This window comes from Poeciliopsis prolifica, unplaced genomic scaffold, assembly GCF_027474105.1.
Source record: "Poeciliopsis prolifica strain line A6 unplaced genomic scaffold, Auburn_PproV2 SCAFFOLD007, whole genome shotgun sequence".
NCBI classification, from domain to species: Eukaryota; Metazoa; Chordata; class Actinopteri; order Cyprinodontiformes; family Poeciliidae; genus Poeciliopsis; species Poeciliopsis prolifica.
The window spans coordinates 11,253,245-11,266,633 of NW_026562382.1; the positions used below are offsets into that span (position 1 = coordinate 11,253,245).

The window sequence follows — 13,389 nt, forward strand, 5'->3', positions numbered from 1 at the left end:
GTTGCAAATAAAACAAAAACAGTCCTTTAATTTTCTAACAGAGTTTTCTCTCATCGTCTTTGATAAGCATACAAACACAATAAGGTATTACAGCAACAACGCCAACAGGAACTGAAGTACTTTTGCAAAATGACAGTACGTAAAACAGAGCCTCGCTGTGATTTGGCATCTTGATGAGGTCAAACAGCTGCAGGATGGTGAGATTTGCAGTCATGCATAAGAGTTTAAATACAGCATTGCAGCTGTTTTTTTCCTTACAGCTCTGAATGAACATCTCAGAGTTCACCGCAAGTCCTAGACCAAACAAGGCTCCCAGGTTCCTGCATAGTCCGGCAAACGGTGTGGTGTCCAGATGGATCCAGTCTGGGTTTGCGCACCACATCTTGGCTTTGGCAACCGACCATAACGGATCAAAGTCCAGAAGCTTTAGGAGCAAGTAAAAACAAATAGCAAACGAGAGAAGAAAAACATTGACAAGGAGGTACCGTTTCAGGCTTGCATTATAGATCCAGGTAATGTGGTCAAAGGCTTCAGCAACAAGCATACCTAAACATTGTAGAAATTAGAAAAAAAGATTGTCATCTCAAATGTATAGCACATCTGATACGTGTTAACATGTGATAACTGAGCAGAACGTACCAATGACGAGACCGAGAACAACTTGATGAGGGAAGTGAGTTGCAATGAAAACTCTGGAAATGCAAACACTTATCTGAATGACCCAGAAAGCTGTCCACAGAATGGACCTCACAAGATGAAATCTGCAAAAACAAACAAAAAAAAAGTTAGATGTTTTGATATAAAACCTGCTTCTGACTTTGTGAAAGCATCACGTAAATGTCCACCTTTGAAAGCTCCAGAAAGAGGAAACACAAGAAGACCTGGCGAAGGCTAGAGCAGAAGTGACCATCACATACCACACACATGATGAGCCCATAGCGTGACCAGAAGGACTGCCTGTAAAAACATAAATCAATGAAAGTGTTTTTTGAACAACATTTTTAAACTCAATACAAACCTACTTACCAGGTCCTGTTTCACACGTAATGTGAAACTGATCCAGATGTGACTTTGAGCTGTTCTGGAACAAGTGGGTTTCATGAACCCACCAATAAGGTCTCTGTCCATACAGAATCCTGAGTAAGAAGATGCTAGATTTAAATTTGTAAGCTAACACTTTAAAGATAAAATGCCAACATCTGAGTAGACTTACCATTTGAAAATAAGATTGAACCAGTCTCCAACAACAGCCACCCATATCATCTTGGTGCCAACATTATGGTTGAGATGGAACCAGAGAGGGAAATAGACATAGAAAATATTTCGAGGGTCACCCACTATTGACATGAAGCTGAAGAAGTTGTTGTATTCTCGGTAGTTGTTCTGCAGATGCTGTATAATTAGGACACCTGATGTATGAATAAAATCCATCATGTTTCCTTTCTTAGAGAAGCTGGTTTCTTTCCAGCATCAGTCAAAGCAGCATTATGATGCCCGACCTCTCTTTGCAACTCTTTTATATTGCAAACTTGGCATCACAAATCATTCATCAAAGCCATGGAAACAAATTGTACAAATTGTCTGAGCTCATATGGAATATAATAATGTGTTCCCAAGTCATCAGAGGTCAGCATTTTAAGACATGTTTAAAAGACTGTGTACAATATGACAGTGTCATTAGGATATTTCCCAGAACATAGCTTGTACAGATGTTAAATATTAGCCACTGCAAACACCAGGAGAGAGAGAGAGAGCACTTCCCGTAACCTTCTGCACCACTTCAGCCTGATTAATACAGTCATTTTCAGTGACCATAGCAATAAAATGGGCTTCCCTTTAAAAACAGAGCCCATCTGGTCTCCTCTGTTGAGGTTACTAGGTGCAATGATTCTCAGAGGATTTCTGATTATAAAGTTAGATTTCTTAAAAGTCCCAGTTATATTCGGTACTGAGTTGGAAACTTAGCGTCATTAGCCAACCGTTTTGTAAGCTCATATTTTTTCCCAATCTATTAACCCCATGTATAGGACCTCTCAAAAAGCAATAGAATATCCATTGTTACTCCACTGACCCCTTTATCCCCATCCCCAAAAGGCTTATGTTGCCCCCAGATAAAATGACATCCTTCAATAGTCTTCAATAGTCTGTTTTTATAATTAATAGTTGTAAGTACTTGAAATACACTCCGGGTGTAATGAATCTGTGTGAAGTTTCTCATTTTCGCCACCAGGAGGAGTATGAGATCCTTGAGCTGCATGGCTTTTTTTCAACAAAAAATACCGATAAAAATAATAATAGTTTGGTAAGTAAAAACACGAACGAAGCACATCATCTTGCGAATTTCCAGACGTTATGAAACTGAGTTAAACATCATTTTTAAAAGGGTGTCAAATTGAAAATGCGTCATTTCCGGCGTACAGTAACCGCCCTCTGTGTACAAACCGCGGATTTTTGAACGTTGCTATTGTTATTGCGATAATTGGTCAGACCGACAGTCTTTAGTTACACTCTTAAACAGGTGAGTAATAAATCCATGTCCAGACAAACTGACACCGTTTGAACAAATAGCCGAATTTGTGTCACGGTAATGCTGAATGGAGGTAAACTACATTATGGCTAAAAAGCTGATGATTTTACCTAGTTAGCATAGCTGCTAACATGCTAACATTGGCATTATGAGCAACCGTAAGATGTCACGTATATATGTTAAAAATTCAAACTGCTGTTTGTGTTTTCATAACTAGCTGCAATCTAATTTCACATGCTAACATATCGTGCTAAAGTCATGAGACGAAACACATTTTCAGGAATAAAACAACGGTTTTTGTCTGTTTTCTTGTCCTGAAGATTAACCCTTCAGTTACTCCAAATAACGCGGTCTTTCTGTTTTTAATGGTAAAATCTTTTTGAGACATTTTCTTTTAATCAATGACTGGTTTTATTTTTCTACTATATTATCTGAGACTTGCCCTTCATCACGATGTGTGCATTTCCCCCGAGCTCTTGTATCTTCCTCGTTTACCATGAATGATTGTTGTTTGTACATATTTTACAAGAAAAACTGTACATTTAGCTGCCAGAGATTTTTTTTATTACAGAAGAGATATTATCGACCATCTAGTTATTCTGATTCTGTTGCATAGAAGTGAGCCCTGATGTATTGAGACTTTTAGGCAACCTGTTTAATGTGAGGAATATTAGGGTTGCACAGTCATTCCCACAAGATATTGCAAAAACAAAAATATGAGCTTTATTATGTAGTTCTAATAAACATTTGATGATTTAGTTTGTATTTTTCCGCCTCACTTTCAGCCTTAATCTTATAGATGTCTGTTAAATTAATCCTCATTACCATAATATCCAATTGGTTAAAACGTGCCGGGTTTGTAGTGCATAAATCCATGTTGATTCTTGTTTTGCTATGATTAATAAGTTGCTTTTTGTTTTTCAGAAATTACAGATTGTGTCAGAACATTATGACGTCTGTTACCGACCCAAGCATGAGTGACAGGTTCACCAGTTCATTGGAGGAGATCCACAATAATCACCTTAAAGCATATGCAGAGATAATTGACACAATTTCAGAGTTCTCTCACGATCACAGAGAGTTTGTAAAATCTGCTGTTGGTAAGTTTCAGTGTATTAATCATGTTTTTGTGGGCATTATATGTTTAATGAAATGCCCAATTTGATGAAATGCCCAATTTTATCAAACATATAATTAATAAAATATGATACAAATATAAATAAATTGATCAAATCAAAAAGTTTGTATAATAATGGTTAGATTTTTTAAAGTGTTTTTGGACACTCAAAGATGGCTTTTGTTAAGGTACATAAATTATATCTGAGCTACCCAAATATCACTTGTGTTTCATAAAGTTGCTTCTGTTCCTTCAAAATAGATATTTTCCAAGATTAAGAAATGTAGAGCTCTCTGTAAAGAGAGAAACTTTGTAAATCAATAGAGTTGACAAAGCCTAAACTTGGTGTTCCCCAGCTAGTTACTGAAATGAATCTTAATTTAACTTCATTTTTCTCCTACTTTTTATTTCTCGGCACAGACACATGTTTGAAGAAATGCAAGGATGACAAGAAGCTGTTTGAGACCATACAGGAATTTAAAACGGGTAAGTTTGTTTCCCGAGCCGCCATGTTGTTGTGCAATTCTAGAGTGAGCATTCTCCCCTGATTTCTTGTTCCAGCAGTTTAAGGGAAAAGGACAATATTTGAAGTGCATCCTCAAAACATTCAGTTTGCTTGCATCTCATTGTTTTGACACATTGTCTCTGCAGACCTGGAGAAAAAGAAAATGGCACTGAAGGAGAAACGGCACGCCATATCAGAGGTGATGTCTGAGGTTGAGGAAAAAGAGATGCAGAAAGAGGACATCATCCTAAAAATTCAGAAGTATAAAGAAGAGCAAATGAAGAGAAAACACTGTAAGATGACTTTTTTACAGTTAAAATAATAATTATAATTAATAAGTTAACATGTGATGTAGCTTACATTGATCTATCTCACTTATGCTCCCTATTTTAGTAATCGAGTCTCAGAATAGAGCAAACAAAGACAGACTGAGAAACCTCCAGAAAGCCAGGCTTGTTTTCCAGGATCATTTGGGGCTGGAGATTCGAACGATTATCGACAAGTCGCAGATGGTCAAAAGTAAGCCAAGCAGACTAAAATCAGCACTTTCTAATACTATTCCACAGAGTTGGAGAAAATTGTTGTCTCCCCTCTATTTTCTCAGGTGACTTGTTTTTAGGACTTTACACTAAAGGAACAGTATGATGAAAAATTCAAGCGTTTTTTTTTTTTTTTTTTTTTTTTAAGCCATATCCATGCCAACCCTCGCATACTAATTGATTTCTACAATTGGATGGGGGGGGACATCTACATACCTAAAATGTCAGCAAGCTACACAGTGTGACAGCCTCATGTGATTGTGCAAAGAATCCATATTTCTCCTTTTTTATGTGCTAGTACTATTACAGGGTTTTCAAAGAATGTGTTGCCTTGTGGGCATTTGGTGGACTCAGAATAATTTTTATGTGTCCCTACCATACCCTCACAAATGGTTTTAACTTGACATTATTGGACTCTGTTGCTCCAATGCGTCTGAGATTTTGTTGGTGTCTGACTTTCATACCAAGATGTTTAAATAGTAACACCTTCAAAATTTATATAAATTTTTTATTATATTGTTCCGGCTTTTAAAATTGTCAAGGTACTGAAGGACGTGATGAAAGGACTGATGTTGACTGTGGCTGTATGGAGCATAGAGTAAAGCAGTGCTCCCCCCCCACCTGTTGCTACACAATGCTAATGGCTATGAAACATTTTACTTGCACCTAGTAGCACTTTGTTGAACTTGAAGAAATTTAATTTCTGCATAGTCGCCATTTGAAAACTACTAATAATTGTAACATATTTTTGCTCAGGTTTAGAAGTCATACTCAAATAGCAAAAAAATAAATGAAATATATCACTGGGTTCCAAATATATATGTCATCAGTTTGATTTCATCTTTCTGTGATAATTCAAGACCTGATAATGCTGCAAAAAATCTATTGAATTAAAGCAAAGGCCTTGCCTCTGTCCTTGCGTGTTGCCATGGTGATGTGATAAATTAGTTGAGTTAATTGCCTCTTTTCTCCCACCTCCTCTAACACACAATCAAGACTGAATCTCTTCATACAATCCTTGGATTACTTTATTTGGCCAACTTTCTGAATCACAACTTTCAAAAATAAATATTACAGAAGTTGTTTAGTTTTGCTTTTGACTTTTTTAATAGGTGAAAAGTTGCAGTTTATTTTCCGAAACATCAGTCTCTCTGACCAGGACAGCGCTTACGTCATTACAATGGGAATTAAAGAAAATGGATCTTACCAGAGTAAGTCACACAAATTTTCTGTAAAGTTTTGCAAATTTTATATATATATATAAAAAAAACACATTGATTCTTCTAATAGCTAGTAACAAACTATTGAATATTTACAGTTGTGTCCAGCGATCCGGCGCTCGAGAGCTTGCCAATCTTGGAAAGCCAACTCCAGGAGACCAATAATTTACCAGCATTCCTGGCCAATGTCAGAAAGGAGTTCATCTCTAAGGCTCGCTCCTGAGATGTCACGGTATGCTTACAAAAGGCAGCGGCGTTTCTTATGCAATACAGACTGAAGGAAAGGATGGTTACATAAAATATGATCAAAGGGGGACACCTAATCTATAACCAAATTGTCAACTTTGTTAAGATGATGACTGCTTTTCAATTTCTGAGATGTTTTTTCTACTCAAGTTCTGCCTCGTGCAAAATGTACATATTAGATCTGCAACACGTGATGTCAAATAACTAATCATTTAAACGGAAGCAGTTTTCATTTATTTTTGTTTTAAAATCAGTGCTCATTTTACAAACATCAGGAATATCAATGTTTTTTCCCTTGTGTATATTATTTTCTGTCTATTGTAATAAATACATGTTTTTAAACATATTCTCACTCTGAGTTTTGTCTGCACATGTAAAAACATTTTGTTATAAAAGTCCACAAACATCATTAATGCTAAACAAACAAAAAAATCATAAATGAAGATTGTCAGAAGATGAAGTATTTCAAAGTATAATTCTTTTCAGACTTGGATAAAATATCCCATATGCAGATTTCAAATGTTGAGGCTTTTTATTTTTCTTTTTTCAGTCCAGTCATTCAGGCATCAGATGATTTGCTGGTGTTCATAATAGGTAGCTCCTCAACATAGGTTGATGGGAAATGGCCTTTTTGTTCATTAAGAGCTCCAATCCACCAGCCATTTTCTTCCTTTTTATAAATGTCCAGAATGTCACCTGAGAAACATATTTTTTCAGTTAAGAGTTCAGTTATTTCCATGATCAACTTTAAGGGAACAGCTTACCTTCTTTGAAAGTCAGTTCGTCTTTGTGTTCAGGTGTGAAATTATACAGGGCTTTGCATTTTCCGATGCTGCACAGCATGGCTGGTGTTTGATCTGTTAAATATATTATACATTTAACTTGACATGTAATCAGACAATAAATCGAAAACTGTTCTGTGTTGTGCTGAAAGAATGACCGTCTGCTTTGTTATCATCTCTGGAAGGCTGAGCTTCATTTCCGGTGCTTCCACTGCATTCTGCCGACTCCTGAGTTGGTGGTGTGGAAGTGATCTGGTCAGCAGTGTTTGGTTCTGGCTTTACGGCTGGTTCTGTTGGAACTTGAATCGGTCCTTTATAAATGACGGAAGCCCTTAGTGATTGTTGGCTCCTTAACGGCATCTTTCGGAGTTTTACTGGACGGGTCAACTGAATAATGCTATGCTCACAGTCCTTAGAGAGAGAAAAAAAAGCAGACCTCCATTTTTCCTTTTTAAAAGGAAGACTAAAGAAATGTGGATTAACTGTGTTGATGATCTCAAATAGTGATGCTGGCTTTAGGAAATAATTGACATTCTGGTCTGTAACTGAAAATCAATCAGCTAGAATTTTGTGTAAAAGTTTCAAGGCATTCCATATTTTTATTTTTTTTAATTCTTTGGAATTCTCAAAATTTTATTTTTGTATTTTTTTTATTTTATTTTGTGTTCTGAATTTTATTCTTCAAGCATTGAGAGTTTACTGCACTATCTGTAGTGTTCAGTTCATGGTGGTGTCTTGACATTTTGCTGATCAGGTGAAAATGTCAATTCATTTAATTTTCACCTGATTTAATTTAACTCAGTATTATCGGAAACAAGGTTGTCTGAGTATTGTTAAAAAAAGGGGTGTGGTTTATAATAATTCAATATTGTATAACATATTATATATGTTTTGCATTTATTGTTTACAGTTGTCTTAATATTGAACCTTCTCTGTGTAGCCGGAATGTGGGTCAATCTGTTTTTTGAATATGTTTGCTTTATTTAGCTGGCTTTAATAAAGTCAAATTTGTTTGTATTTCATACAAATGCTTTTATTTTACAACAATCTTACCTTATCTTTCCATTTAAAAATGCTGCTACCAAATTGTTTAGATGTCTTGGGTGTCTCATCAAATTCAGAGAGGCATAATGAGAGTTTGTAATGAGTGGCCTCCAGGAGGTCCAGTTTGAGAGTATTCTGCAGGAAACGAATGGCATTAGTGAGTACTTGAGTCTATGTCCCCCCCACCACCACCACACACACACAAACACACACACACCCCTTCCGTAAAGTACGTCTTTGGGAGCATTTTTGCTCACTTCCTCTCAATTACCTCATCACGGAGCTCCTCAGTTTCCTCAAGGTTCTTCTGATTTGAAAAAGATGAATCTTCAGTGTAGGTTTTTATCAGTTTTTCAATTCCTGTATAATAATATTCAGGCATTAGAATGATACCACATAACCGCTTTATGAGTCACTTGTACATTATTACATATAGTTATTGAGCTACCTTCACATTCTTTTTTGGTCTTAGTAATGTTTTCTTCGAGACGCTGGAGTTTCAGTTTGATTGCATCTCTTCTTCTGTCTTTGGTCATCAGTGATTTGCTATCCTCCTCCTGAACAAACAGGGTAATTAATATATAATTTCACAAGTTATAAGCTTTAGGTGGCAATTAGTGTTTCACATGGTTGATTTAGATTCGTTTTCCCCATCATTAAACACTATAGCAATTAAAAAAACTGCATTTTATATGTGTTGATCTTTGTCACATAACATGCCTGATCTAAAATATTAAAGTGTGAAAAAACAGAAGAAATTCTTTGCAAATCACCAAAAATTAGGCTTACACTAAGTTTTTGTTGTACATGCAGGTTTACGGTGAAACTAAGGGTTTGTTTCGAATAAACCTCACTGTTCAGTAAAGCCTCATTCTTTTACTGATGAACAGTAAAGGTGTGAGGGGGCTACATCCTTAATGCTAGAAATACTATTTAATAACACCCCAAGTCGGGTCTATCCATCTAGATTAAATCATAAAATGGATAGAGCGAGATGCCCAGTTGAAAATAAAATGTTAAAAGTATGTAGAGCATTGTCACTTTGATTGTACTGGCTGTATTTTTTGGGGAAGTTATAAAAATCAGATGGAAATTATTTCTATCTACTAAGGTATCTTTCATTCAAACAAACAATAAATGCACAACAAAACAACAAACTTACAAAATAATCAGCCATCAAAAACTCTATTTTGTTGTCTTCATTTGTGTTGCCAATTTCTTCCATCAGGGTTTGTATGTCTTTATCCACGTCCACCCTTTGGGCAGTCTGCTCTATCTGCTTTTGACCCTGGAATGAGCAGTAGTTGCTGCAGGTTAACGCGTGTTCTTTCAGAGATTGTATTTGTGATTAGGATGCATTAAAGAGTTTCTTACATGCTTAAGTGTTTGACTGAAAGTGGACATGTGGAGGTTATATTTGCTCAAAAGGTTGCACAGAACTTCAATTCGATTTTTCTCTAGCTCTTGTGTGACCTAAGCAAAGCAGAAAGAAATGATACATTCATTAACAAACTCATTATTAGCATCACTCTGATTTGAAAAAGATTAACCTAGTAAGGTGTTTTTCCACCTGACAGCAGTTTTTCAGAGTGTTTTGCAACTTCAGTCTCATCTGATGGCCCTCCATGTTGACACTATAGTAATGTTCATCCACTCTGGACTGCTGCTCTGCTGACTTAGTCAGTCTGTTATACATCTGCTGAGAAAACACATGCAATTTCAATCTTCTACAGATATATTGATAGCTTTTCAAAAAGTTATTCTTTTAGATCTTTGGTGAGATAAAAGCAGTTTGTGAACAGTATTCCATACCTTCTGTTTTTCTTTCTCTGTGCTGATGTGCTTGTTGTTTTCTAGGTAGTTGAAGAGTGCCTCGTGTTCTTTTGTCAGCCCATGCAATCTTTTTTTCAGCTGTTTTAGTGCAGAGGAAACCAGGAGAAACATAACATTTTATTAGTTCAACTTATTGCTAGCAGAGTATTGAGAATCTGTTGTTGAATCAGTGAAGAAATGTGACTGACAAAAGTTGAGTGCTTTTTTAAGGCATCTGTAGGCTGCTCCAAAGAGAGAATGGCATAAAAAGGTCCAACAGGGGGAGCAAAATATCTGTTTACTTAGGGACAAAAAGCACTTCTTAAATCAAATAAAACTTTAAGAATTTCATCTTACATTTGTAAAGAGTGCTGTACGAATAATTGTAGGGGTTATGGTTATAGGAGCTCATGTTGCATTCCGTCAGTTTCTGTGGAATGTGATGTTTTTTGTGTCTTTTTATTGCAGACATCTGTGATGAATCCACCTTTTTTTTGTTCTGAAAGGTAACATGGGACTGTCAACATGAATAATGAGGTTATAAAGATTGTACAAATGACCACACCTGAGACAAGTCATAGGTAAATAAAGGAGGGATTAATCTTTGAACTGTGATGTTATTCTTTTCCAAGGTTACTTTCCATTGAAACAGAACATGATGCAATTCTAAAGATTGCTGTTTCTTTTAGTTGAAGCTCACAAAATCACTTGAGTGCTAGTTTCAACTTTAAATTTCCATCCATCCATCCATTTCGTGATCATCCTTCTCCCTAATGGGGTCGGGAGTTGCTGGTGCTCAACTTTAAATTACTTTTCTCAAATTTAAAAAGTTTACACACACTACTTCAGTATTTTAAATTCTTCTTCAGATACATGACTTCCATCAAACATTTAGGATTCCTTCCACAAACTTCTCACTATTGTGAGAGTTTGCTGGAACTTTGGCCCACTTCTCCTGGCAAAACTGATGAATCACAGTTAGGTATGTTGGTTGTGTTGCTCTCACCTTTCAACTTTGCCAACAGTTGTATAAGGTATCGAGGCTCATGAAGGACACTCCAAAACATTATCTTTAATTTCTATGTACATCCTTGCAGTTAGGTGCTGTCAGTCAGATGCATTTTATTTATTTGTCATCAGCAGATTTGATCACCTCTAAAAAATCACTGGTTTTGAATAATTTGCTGGTCTGTGTGACACAGATATTTGTTAACACAACAGTAAGAATAATTTGCGACCTCAGCAATGACTTTGAAGAAGCAATCGTTGCTGCCTGTTCATCTTGGAAGATTTTTGAAGTCCATCCCTCTGGAAAGAGGACATCTTGGCAATTTTACCCAACATTGCTTTGCAATGCTCAGAGAAACTGCAGAAAATCCAAGAGTCCTCCCATTATCAAGCATTATTTTACAAGTTAAATCTTACATTTCATTACTGGACAGTGAAGAAAAAACTTTTTGGAATGACTACAGGGAGAAAGAACCTTCTGGAAAACTGTTCATTGGACATTGAAATCAAAGTAGAGCTTTGTTGAGCTAATATCTAGTGTCCTGTTTAGTAATAAAAACCAACACAAACTAAAACAAGTACCTTACGACATAACTGGTAAACAAGATGGTGGAGATGTGATGGTTCGATTTTGTTTTGCAGCTGTACAAGGCCTGGTCAAACATTGCAGGCAATGAGTCTATTCTAAAGCTACATGTGTCAGTGTATGTCTGACAAATGAAGCTTGGGTCATACTGATTCATAAAACAGACAATTGTCCCAAACACCCTACAGAATCTAAAGCATAACAACAGTACCAGGAAAGAAGGTGTTGCAACAGCTCAGTCAAACTTCAGACCTCAACTTGATGAAAAGACATCTGGCTAAAGATTGGACTAATTGTCCTCAAATTTTAAAAAATGAGTTTGTACAGAAAATGAAGATATCAAGTAATTGATGCTGACCTTGGTTGTGAGATACTGTATAATGGGGTGTGCTTAGTTCTTAACATGAATCTGTTGGCAGGCATAGAAACTTTCTTCACTGCCATTGCCTCTGAAATGTCTAAAAAAAACTAACACATAGGGTGTGGTTTTATGACTTTAATGATCTGCATTTACAGCACAGATTATTTTTTCTCTGCAAGGACATTCACCTCTTCACTGATCCTTGTTTTCAATAAGAAAAAGCATTCCTACCTTGAGTTGCTCATTCCAGTTTGCGGTAAAAAGTTTTCCACTCCTTTCAATGGCAGTGTCAAGCTATCAAAACACAAGGAGGCTCTGATGAATATTAGAATTAATTGGAAGTAATGATTAAACGTTTTCGCACAGAGAGAAACAATAGATTACACACAGGCTTTTTTCTTTTGGCGTGTTCATCTAAGACTTGACGAATTTCCTCAGCGGCCTCTTGCTGAAATGCATTTCCTAATGTTCTGAAAATAAAACATCAGACAGTACATACCAGCAAAATGTATTCAGAATGGGTCCTAGTATAATGTCAGCCCATATTACAAGGTTAATCAAGGGTCAAATCTACCTGTGTGCGTCTGCTCTTGAGTACATCTCGTTTGACACTTGACACCAGGCGGTGTAGGTGGAGCTGAGAGGGGAGCCAGCATGAAAAGGTTAGTGTTGTGGGCTAATTAAACTGACACCTGCTCATGTTTTGATCACATCTACATGAAGGGTGCATAATATTTCTCATGATCCTATTGCACACCATGTTGCGGTCTGTCTCCTGAGAGTGGACATGCATTACACCAAGAAGAGGAAAACTGAAAACTGACAACACAATGTCTCTTACTTTTTCGGCATTCCTTGGCATGCTTTGATTAGTTTCCCTGCCAGCTTTGCGAGGCCCTTGGAGTACGTCAGTTCCAGCTCAGCTCTAAAAGCAGGAAATGTTGCAGCAAAGGACAGTAATTGTCAAACATAAGAGCAGTACCTATTTAAAGGTGCTTTAGCTGTAAAAAAAATTATTAAACCTACCTCTGCTGAAAAACTGCTTGAAGTTCTTTCAAATAGTTGTCTCCATTTTTTGAATACTGCTTCAGATTTTGATAGAGGTGGTTATACTGAAAGAAGACATTCTATGAGTTTAAGTCCAGGGGAGAAAAAACGTATGATCCGTCTAATACTAAGTTGCATTTCCAATCCTTTGCCTCAGTGAATCTTAAAACCAAACATTACCCTTACTTTTAAGTTAGAAAGACTTACAGAGCATGAGTCGAAAGGGTCCTTCATCTTAAGGCCTCGGCAGTTTATTAACTTTGAACCTGGAACTTTGACCATTCTCCTCACAAAGCCACTCATGCGGAAATGCCCTGAGCTCTTGCTGGCGCGTAATAAACAGGAAAATTCCAGGAGGAGGGCCAACGGACCTATAATGGTAAACTAAAGCTAGATGGCTTGTTAGTTTACAATAGCTACAGTGGGAGGGAACAAAATCATCAAAACCATTCTTCTTTTGTAGAACATTAGCTAAATTTATTGATATTTGATTGTTTTTTTGGAATATTTGAAGACAGTTTCTTCAACATGGTGGATTATTTGAAATATATGCGTAAAAGGAAAAACTTTATTAATTATTATAACAATTATTGTA

At 36.5% G+C, this 13,389-nt stretch overlaps 3 protein-coding genes across 9 annotated transcripts; 1 reads left to right on the top strand and 2 right to left on the bottom strand.

Moving 5' to 3' along the window:
- Positions 1–12: 12 nt before the first annotated feature.
- Positions 13–1,434, bottom strand: LOC129361013 (glucose-6-phosphatase 2-like). Of its 6 annotated transcripts, none has more exons than XM_055031604.1 (5): positions 1,214–1,434; positions 1,027–1,136; positions 846–957; positions 640–761; positions 13–546 (listed from the first exon to the last, which is right to left on the bottom strand). In XM_055031604.1, the coding sequence occupies exons 1-5, from the start codon at positions 1,432–1,434 to the stop codon at positions 35–37; spliced, it is 1,077 nt and encodes a 358-aa protein (XP_054887579.1). In that variant the 3' UTR covers positions 13–34. The 6 variants fall into 6 exon arrangements, with proteins under 6 accessions (XP_054887579.1, XP_054887578.1, XP_054887577.1 ...); XM_055031603.1 differs by having other exon boundaries at positions 640–806; positions 882–957; positions 1,214–1,431; XM_055031602.1 differs by having other exon boundaries at positions 640–812; positions 882–957; positions 1,214–1,431.
- A 1,009-nt stretch (positions 1,435–2,443) lies between these two features.
- spc25 (SPC25 component of NDC80 kinetochore complex) lies at positions 2,444–6,141 on the top strand. The gene is made up of 7 exons (XM_055031611.1): positions 2,444–2,518; positions 3,452–3,627; positions 4,065–4,130; positions 4,296–4,442; positions 4,543–4,668; positions 5,801–5,899; positions 6,007–6,141. The coding sequence occupies exons 2-7, from the start codon at positions 3,477–3,479 to the stop codon at positions 6,129–6,131; spliced, it is 714 nt and encodes a 237-aa protein (XP_054887586.1). The 5' UTR covers positions 2,444–2,518; positions 3,452–3,476; the 3' UTR covers positions 6,132–6,141.
- A 531-nt stretch (positions 6,142–6,672) lies between these two features.
- Positions 6,673–13,097, bottom strand: nostrin (nitric oxide synthase trafficking). 2 transcript variants are annotated; one of them, XM_055031608.1, is made up of 16 exons: positions 13,002–13,097; positions 12,774–12,859; positions 12,589–12,672; positions 12,322–12,384; positions 12,136–12,217; positions 11,979–12,041; positions 9,793–9,891; positions 9,551–9,679; positions 9,355–9,453; positions 9,143–9,268; positions 8,429–8,537; positions 8,252–8,340; positions 7,990–8,115; positions 7,095–7,347; positions 6,919–7,011; positions 6,673–6,850 (listed from the first exon to the last, which is right to left on the bottom strand). In XM_055031608.1, exons 1-16 carry the CDS (start codon positions 13,095–13,097, stop codon positions 6,714–6,716), a joined length of 1,734 nt encoding a protein of 577 aa, XP_054887583.1. In that variant the 3' UTR covers positions 6,673–6,713. The 2 variants fall into 2 exon arrangements, with proteins under 2 accessions (XP_054887583.1, XP_054887585.1); XM_055031610.1 differs by having other exon boundaries at positions 9,551–9,676; positions 13,002–13,088.
- Positions 13,098–13,389: the final 292 nt, after the last annotated feature.

Bases quoted from the DNA above. Each gene is read 5' to 3' on its own strand.
- LOC129361013 (XM_055031602.1), bottom strand. From the start codon at position 1,431: ATGGATTTTATTCATACATCAGGTGTCCTAATTATACAGCATCTGCAG. The intron at 958-1,026 runs GTAAGTAGGTTT...ATGTTTTTACAG, and splicing joins TACGTGTGAAACAGGACCTG to GCAGTCCTTCTGGTCACGCT. The intron at 547-639 runs GTACGTTCTGCT...TACAATGTTTAG, and splicing joins TGTTCTCGGTCTCGTCATTG to GTATGCTTGTTGCTGAAGCC.
- spc25 (XM_055031611.1), top strand. From the start codon at position 3,477: ATGACGTCTGTTACCGACCCAAGCATGAGTGACAGGTTCACCAGTTCA. The intron at 4,443-4,542 runs GTAAGATGACTT...TCCCTATTTTAG, and splicing joins GCAAATGAAGAGAAAACACT to TAATCGAGTCTCAGAATAGA. The intron at 4,669-5,800 runs GTAAGCCAAGCA...CTTTTTTAATAG, and splicing joins CAAGTCGCAGATGGTCAAAA to GTGAAAAGTTGCAGTTTATT.
- nostrin (XM_055031608.1), bottom strand. From the start codon at position 13,097: ATGAGTGGCTTTGTGAGGAGAATGGTCAAAGTTCCAGGTTCAAAGTTA. The intron at 12,860-13,001 runs GTAAGTCTTTCT...GTCTTCTTTCAG, and splicing joins ACCCTTTCGACTCATGCTCT to TATAACCACCTCTATCAAAA. The intron at 12,218-12,321 runs GTAGATTTGACC...TTTTATTTTCAG, and splicing joins TCAAGAGCAGACGCACACAG to AACATTAGGAAATGCATTTC.